At 37.5% G+C, this 7,680-nt stretch overlaps 1 protein-coding gene across 1 annotated transcript; it reads left to right on the top strand.

The window, feature by feature from the left end:
• The first annotated feature begins 5,191 nt into the window (after positions 1 to 5,191).
• Positions 5,192 to 7,104, top strand: LOC118753602 (fibrinogen-like protein A). The gene is made up of 3 exons (XM_036488484.1): positions 5,192 to 5,470; positions 5,552 to 6,082; positions 6,157 to 7,104. Exons 2-3 carry the CDS (start codon positions 5,574 to 5,576, stop codon positions 6,323 to 6,325), a joined length of 678 nt encoding a protein of 225 aa, XP_036344377.1. The 5' UTR covers positions 5,192 to 5,470; positions 5,552 to 5,573; the 3' UTR covers positions 6,326 to 7,104.
• Positions 7,105 to 7,680: the final 576 nt, after the last annotated feature.

The raw sequence follows: 7,680 nt of genomic DNA, 5'->3' as shown, positions 1-7,680 counted from the left end.
GTGTGTGTGTGTGTGTGTGTGTGTGCATGAGGCGACTTCACGTCACCGCTCAAATCCATAATCAATTATGAAGTGTGAAACTTTCGATTTTACGCAAATCTGATTGACAAACATACATACATACAAATGCGCAGACAGGCTAACAATATTGGTCAAACGACAACAAGTTAAGTGGCGATAGTAGTTCCAGTTGCACCAACGACCATTGCGTCGGGGTAGCCAAGCTGAAAAACAACAAAGTTGTAAATTAAGTTTAAGCTAAATCGGTGAAGATATCATCAATTGATTTGAAAGCAAATGGAGACAGCTACTTGTGATTCGCGATATGTCTTTATGAATGTACCGACATTAGCGTGGACGCGATTTGAGAGTTGAGAGGAAATTCATATAAGTAGATGTGATTCGGCAGAAAAAGCTCTTTCTATAAAATGTGTCAAGTGAAAGTCGATCAGTTGTGGGCTGGTGGAGGAAACATCAGCGCATATTTTATGTGGTTGCCCACGTCTCAATGAATCGCAAACTGATACACCTTTTAGTAAGATTATCATCTCGATCCAAAATTGGGAACATAACACCCTCTAAAGTGTCTCCAATTGCCTACCGAGTTCCAGGCGAGCTTGTCATCAAGAATAACTCCCAGACATTTGATTTCTTTAGAGACGTACATTTTTTCTCCTTGACGAACTTGTTCTAGCAGTTTGACCCTTTTTCCTTTCCTTGAGAAAAAGTGCGCTAGCTTTCTTGTGGTTGCTGCTCAACTGGTTTTGACTGCATTAATGGCAACTATGAAGGAGGTTTGAGATAGTATCACTTAACCAACCTTTTTATTAAGATGAATATGTCCTTGGCATAACCCGAGAGATCGAAGCCGTTGCCAATCAGAGGGCCCAGTAGTTCATCTATAAATAGGAATCGTAATAGAGGGCACACTACTCTGCCATGTGGTCATCTTTTTTGTTTTCCATCCTGAAGTGGAAGTTGTGGTTCTGAATTTAAAGATGATTGCTATTCAGTGGCATGTGGCAACTGCAGCACCTTTGCGCCAGAAGAAAACTGTCTGTTGAAGAGTGCTCGGTGCTATCAGAAAGCAACATACAGCCACCTCTTTGTTCTTCATAGTCGTTTTAATTATTCGTTTGAGACTATGGAAAAGGACTCACCTTTCTGGTAGATAAACGTATCCCTCTACTCCTTTCCTGAATCCTGGTATTAGAAGAGCGCTTGTAGGCTGATATAACTCACCTCATTTCATTCGCAACGAGCAAGCTCCTGGCGACTTTCCCATCCCCTGCACAGCATAATTTTTCTCAATCTGCATGTTTATGGTGCGAGTTGTGGTCTGTGGTAAGCAGCTAAAAAGCAGTGGGGAAATTTTAACAACGAATAACTTAAAAACTATTCGCATTTGTACACCCCCTGCGAATTTTATTAAAAAATTCATAATACTTTGGGTGATATCGGGAATCTCAGCCCATAGAATATTTTTGCCGAAAAATCGATCCACCTTAAAGCGTTTCTCATATTTATGTATTTGTAACAACTTATTAGATATTCAATTGCCTGCCTAGTTAGTTAGTTAGTGCGCACAGGCCTACAGGCCATTGGTCCAATGAAGTCGCAGCAGCTGCAATCACGCCAAAGCCGGTAGCGCCGCTAGCAGCTCTGGTAGCGTCTTTCAACTTCGGCAGCTAACTAATGGGACAAGTACTCACACTCGGTCAACTTGTTGGAATATTGCTGCTGCTGCTGCTGCTGCTTTCCAGTTTATGATTTGTTATTTCTAAATGTCACAATTTAAGAGAAAGAAAACAATTCAAATGGCCCCTGCGCGTCAGCGGTGTTGTCTCGCGGTGGCTCTTCAGGGTCTGCATTCGTGCCACACTGACTGACTTTGCATGACTTGACGGCGAAATTGTGATATCTATGTACATATGTATATACACAACTACAGGTACATATATGTGTGTGGCTTATGTTAAAATATGACGCACGAATCGATTGCTTTTGGCTGATGTGATGGGTTTGCGCCAATGGCCAGCCAAGCCGAGCCCAACAGAGCCAAGTCGAGCGGATAGACAGGCAGTCAATGGAACAGCCAAGCTGAGTGGCAGCCAAACGGCCAGTTTCAAGTGCCACCGCTACCAACCATGGGAGTGACGTTGCTGTTGAATTGAGTGAAATCTTATCAAAATGTGGGCACGCAGTCGCACCACACACACAGTATGTTTGTATATGACATACACACTGACGCATCATGACGCCCGTTCGCCGCAACGTGTTCAAGTACATACTGACGGCGCTTTAAAATTGATGTTTCTATTAATGCGCTGACATTGCAAATTCGTTTATCGTTTTTTTTTTTTTTTGATTTTGTATTTGTCTTTTTCTTGCAACCACTTGGCTTCTGTGCTCTTTGCATTCAATTTCTGTGTGGTTCTTGCTGTTGTTGTTGCTGCTGTTTTCATTTTTCTTATAATTTTTCGACTTTATTTGATTGTATTGAAAATGAAAGTTGGCGCAAATTTAACAAATAACCAGACGCATAAATAGCCCAAAGTGGCGCTTATGTATGCGCCAGCACGTGCAAATGCGCACACATGTACATACATACATATAACTGTGAGCATGCGTGTGTGTTGGTGTGCGCGTGATTTGTGACTTTCGGCCATTGAAGGCGGTGAATATTAGTAGCGCCACGCATTAATCATACAAAAGTTTTAATTGGGCATTTTTGATTTTGTTTGTTAGCTTTTGGGCGCATTTGGCCAAAAAGCTTGTCGCCGCGTCAGCAGCGTAAATATGTATGTAAACATTTGCCAAATTATGCGCAGAAAAAAAAGTTGAATGAATAAATTGCATGCCTTGAAAAATAATTGCACCGCACCCAGAAAATATGTATGTATGTGTGCACCCGAATGTGAACACCATTTATGGGCGTATTAAGTAAATATTTAGGCATGCAGACATACATATGTACATTCTGGAATATGAGTATACATTCATACATACAAACATGCACGCGTAGAACAAGAGCGACAAATAAAAGAAGCACAGTGTTTAAAAAGTTTTAAAATAATATTAATATATACATAATATTTTGGCGCTAACGCTTGAGCTTAGTGTTTGGCCGAGCTTCTTCTCCAATTTGTGGTGCGCCACTTGATGTTATTACACAAATGGGGGGCCCTACAATTTAACGGCGCGCCTCCGAACGGCAAATGGATTTTATGAGAAGATTTTTTTTATGGCAGAAATACAATCGGATGTTTGACATTGACTGCTGACGGGCGACGCACAATATTTAGTTCAAAACTGGTACTTACTGTTCATAATTCACTGGAGCGCATTCATTTTTCACACATTTTGATATTTTTTTTTTTTATGAAAGGTTATAAAATTTAATATGGGCCGATTTTTATTTGATAATGGGTAAGGCTTTCTCAAGTGGGCCCCGAATTTACCAAGATTGGCAAATAAAAATTCATTCTGACCAAACTATATCGAAATGCAAGCATTTGTTTTCATAGATGCATGCAGAAATGTTTATTACAGTAGTCGTTGTTCAAAATTTTCGTCCACGAGGCGCAGAAATTGCTTAAATGTTCAATTTTTCATAAAAAAATTATTAAAAAGCAAAAAAAAAAAATATTTTTATAACGTAAATAACTTCCTTGTATAGTTGAATGTTTTTTATATCTGCACCAAAAAAAAAAATTTTCATTCCGACACTAACTTTCAACGGAAAATAAAAATTTCCAAAACACTGCAAAAATTTTCAATTGTTGATAAAAAAAAAAATATGTTTGGGATTTCGCAACAAAATTTATACAGTATACTTTTCAACTACAAAACTCGGTGCTGCCTAAATATCATTGAAAAATATTAATTTTGGTAAATTCGGGGCCCACTTGAGGAAGCCTTAGCAATGGCAGAAAGAGGAGCAATTTTGGCGAAAATCAATTCTCCTTTTCCATTTAACAAACAATTCATAGTAAAAACTAGCTCGAAATAATTTTAGAGTTCCCCAAAGCGAAAAAAACTCAGGAAATATTTTAAATATTAAGAAAAATTTTGGGTATGCAGTTTTATAGATTATCCAATTTTAGTAAAACAAAGTACAACTTAAGCTTTCACTTAAAAGAATTGTATCTAATGGGTTGGAAAATTAAGACTCCAGTGAATTATGAACGGTAAATTCCAGTTTTGTACCACTATGCGACGGCTGTTATATTTTTTTTCTAATTTCCATCATCCTGAGGTAGCATTTTACCTGGCAAAAAAAAAATACAAAATCTATTCAACCGGATAAAGACGCGACGATGTGAAGAGCATGAGATGTTATCAAAGAAGAATGCGGCACGAAAATTCACTCAAAAAAGAAAGTAGCAATCCAATGCTTGTAAGGTGTAAATCTGGTAACAGAGGCCGGCGTACACTTGAGAAATGGTACGAACAATTTTCAACGCTTTTGAATGGCAATACGGAAATACAGGTCTGATGAAGAAGAACCTACACAAATCTACATACATATATAGAGACGATACTCACGTCTCTCTACTTGACCAAGATGAGGTGAGAACAAAAATAAATGCGGCCTAAAAACAATGATGCTCGCGGAGCTATTCAAAGTCTATGCGAAGAGCTGGTTGGCACATATATCAGCTGTTAAGCACAATTCGTACTGATAAAATTGCAACCCCGGTGCCCGAGGCCCTGATAGGCCATTTGATAGCCGAAAGAGAAGCTATCTGTACGGCATGATGTCTAAATTTGGGGTATACCCAAAACTAGTACGGGCTACGTAGAGTGATGTTAAGCACAACCTTAAACGCTGTTAAAATTGTGCAGGACCTCTTCGACACCAAACGAATTTTTAGACATTTCGGTTCACTTTCTTGTGCTGCTCCTCATAAGGCTTGGAATAACCTCCACTGATGGTTTGATGCCCATGATTTTTATTTTAAATCAATATTTTAATACCCTTGCGCACAAGTGCACGCTGATATGAAATAAAACAAAGCGAGGCTTCCGTTGAGGCAATCAAATAATTTTATACTTATCGCATAGTTGTTTAAACCCATATATAGCCTAAGTATGTATGTATGCATATTTTTACTGTTAAGTACTATATATAAGTAGGTACATATGTAGAATGCAAGCGAATCATTATCAGCAAATGAAAGAAAAAAATCATACAGTATTGTTTGGCTCACTCGATTGTGCGAATCGCTAAACTTTGCAGTCCGTAGAAAATATGTATCTAAAAACGCATATACTATTGCACTTCATATTAATATGCGGAATAAAAACTTGTTTGGGTGAAAATAATGAACTGGAAGATATTTGCGACTGCAACTGTGATCTCGAAATAGACGTTGTTAAACACTTCAGCGCCCAATTGGAGTCACTGCAGCAACTTGTGAAGCAAATTCCAGCACAAATTTTGAAACTGCAAACTGAGCAAAAAAAGGTAGTGCGCTGTGTGATGTCATTGTCCACAATGTAGTTCGGAAATTTACTAATTTTAAAATTCTTCTTTCTTGCAAAATAGTCCAAGCCGACCCACCAATTGCATGGAGGCAGCCGCTGGTACGCGTAAAAGTGGCATATATACCATTAAATCTCAGCTATTTGGTGATGAACAATTCAAGGTGTGGTGTGATGAGGATACGGATTTTGGCGGTTGGATTGTCATTCAGCGACGCCTAAGTGCGGAAGTGGACTTCTATCGAAATTGGGAACAATATAAGAACGGATTTGGTGAATTGTCGCGAAATTATTGGATAGGTTTGAATAAATTACACGCTCTAACCGCGAGTTGTGAACAAGAGTTGTACATAAAAATGGAAACGTCCAATGGCACAAAGTACTATGCAAAATATGATTTATTCGTCATTGGTAGCGAAGAGGAAGATTATGTTTTGCGAACACTTGGTAATTACACAGGAAATGCTGGATACGGTTTAAGGTATCATGAAGGCAGTAAGTTCACAACATTCGATCGAGATAATGATGCAAACCCTGGTATTAATTGTGCCGAACGTTGGAGAGGAGCTTGGTGGTACAAACAGTGTTACCACAGGTGAATTGAACTATATTTTGCTTACTTACGCATAGATTTACAAACATACCTATTTTAAATACCGTTTTTCTCAGCAATTTGAATGGAGACTATTCTCAAAAACACAACGGCCAAAGCGTTACTTGGATCGGCATAAAAAGGAATGAGTCCTTGAAGTTTGCGCAAATGATGATACGGCCAACGGAAAAATGTATTAAGCGGTTGGCAATGAAAAATTTCTCACCTTTAGAAGAAAAGGCATAATCATAGAATTAAAACGACTTTTTGAAAATTTCAAATACACTTATGCCCGGTTGTACCAATCAATTTAAAATTTATCAGCTTGTTAAAAATTAAAATGACAAATTTTTCATTTTAAATTTTAACAGTCCGATAAATGTTAAAATTGAATGGTAAAACTAGATATCAAACTGTTAAAATTTAAAATAACACAATTTTGTTAGGAAATTTTGCTATTTTAAATTTTAACAGTCCGATACATTTTAAAATTGATTGGTTGTGGAAACATACGTACATGCATATGAGCCATTTATTTTGAAAGCTGCAAAAGTCATTACGACATTTTGTGCCTAAATGGTTAATTAAATCTAACTGAACGCATCCGTGAATCGTTCTGCCAAAGGCGAATTCATATAGGGTGGGTGGTGTTGTTTCATTTTGTATTTCGCTATGCAGTGAGTGAAAACGTGATAGTGTTTCCATTTTCTCTTGCCCTTTGTTCATGCGAGCAAGAATAGCTGAAATTTGAAAAAAGCCCGCTAAAGGCAAAAACAAAACACAAGTAATTGTGTTTGTTAACCCGATACTACCTTATGTGAATTCGTCTTGGTTCTGCCATCATAAACTAATGACAGAACCTTTAACATTCGGCTGATAAAGTTGAACGAATAGCAGACGCATTCAGTTATGGGCAAATGATGACTGAAGTCATATGGCATGAAATGGCTTATGCGACTTTCAAAGCAAAACAGTTCATATGTAAACCACTTGGAACATTTTGTAATAAAAATTATTAACGACAATGGAGTTTTCTCGATTAACTCTCCGTCAGACACATGTTTCGATTGGCACATTCGGTACGCATGAGTCTGGCTGTTCCCACATGCAAATTGTATGAATTTATATAGAAATTATGTGCAACATTTGTTCAGTTAAACTTATTTATTGTAAGTTATTCAAATATTTACTTAATTTAAAGGTTTTCTTTTTTTATTTTATTATTTAAATACACTGGCGATTAAAACCGGGTGCATGTTCGACATTTTATTACTTACAGTAACATAACTTTTTTAATAATAAGCGGATTGCTTTGAAATTTTCAAAAATTTTTCCTTATTATCTGAGATATAAAGCCCAGTAAATAGAAAAATTAACAAGTGATTCACAGCAAAAACGCAAGGCAACTATCTTCACTCAGTTTTGAACTTACTTTTAGGAAGTATATATCAAGAGGATTATGGAGACTCCTTTGCTTTTAATAGCGATTTTCATACGTCCGGGAATGCTCTCTACTGAGTTTTCTATGATTTCCCTTGGAATATTACCCCATTATAATTTTGCTCACCTCCAAAGCTCTTTCATGTTACTGGAGCTCGCTT

Source organism: Rhagoletis pomonella, unplaced genomic scaffold (assembly GCF_013731165.1).
Source record: "Rhagoletis pomonella isolate Grant_MI unplaced genomic scaffold, Rhpom_1.0 Rhpom_scaffold_02661, whole genome shotgun sequence".
In the NCBI taxonomy this organism is placed as follows: Eukaryota; Metazoa; Arthropoda; class Insecta; order Diptera; family Tephritidae; genus Rhagoletis; species Rhagoletis pomonella.
The sequence above is the reverse complement of the archived record's forward strand: the minus strand, read 5'-3'. Positions and strand labels throughout refer to the sequence as shown.

Excerpts from the sequence above, each read along its gene's own strand:
- LOC118753602 (XM_036488484.1), top strand. The coding sequence starts at position 5,574 with ATGGAGGCAGCCGCTGGTACGCGTAAAAGTGGCATATATACCATTAAA. Across the intron at positions 6,083-6,156 it reads TACAAACAGTGTTACCACAG|CAATTTGAATGGAGACTATT; the intron begins GTGAATTGAACT and ends CGTTTTTCTCAG.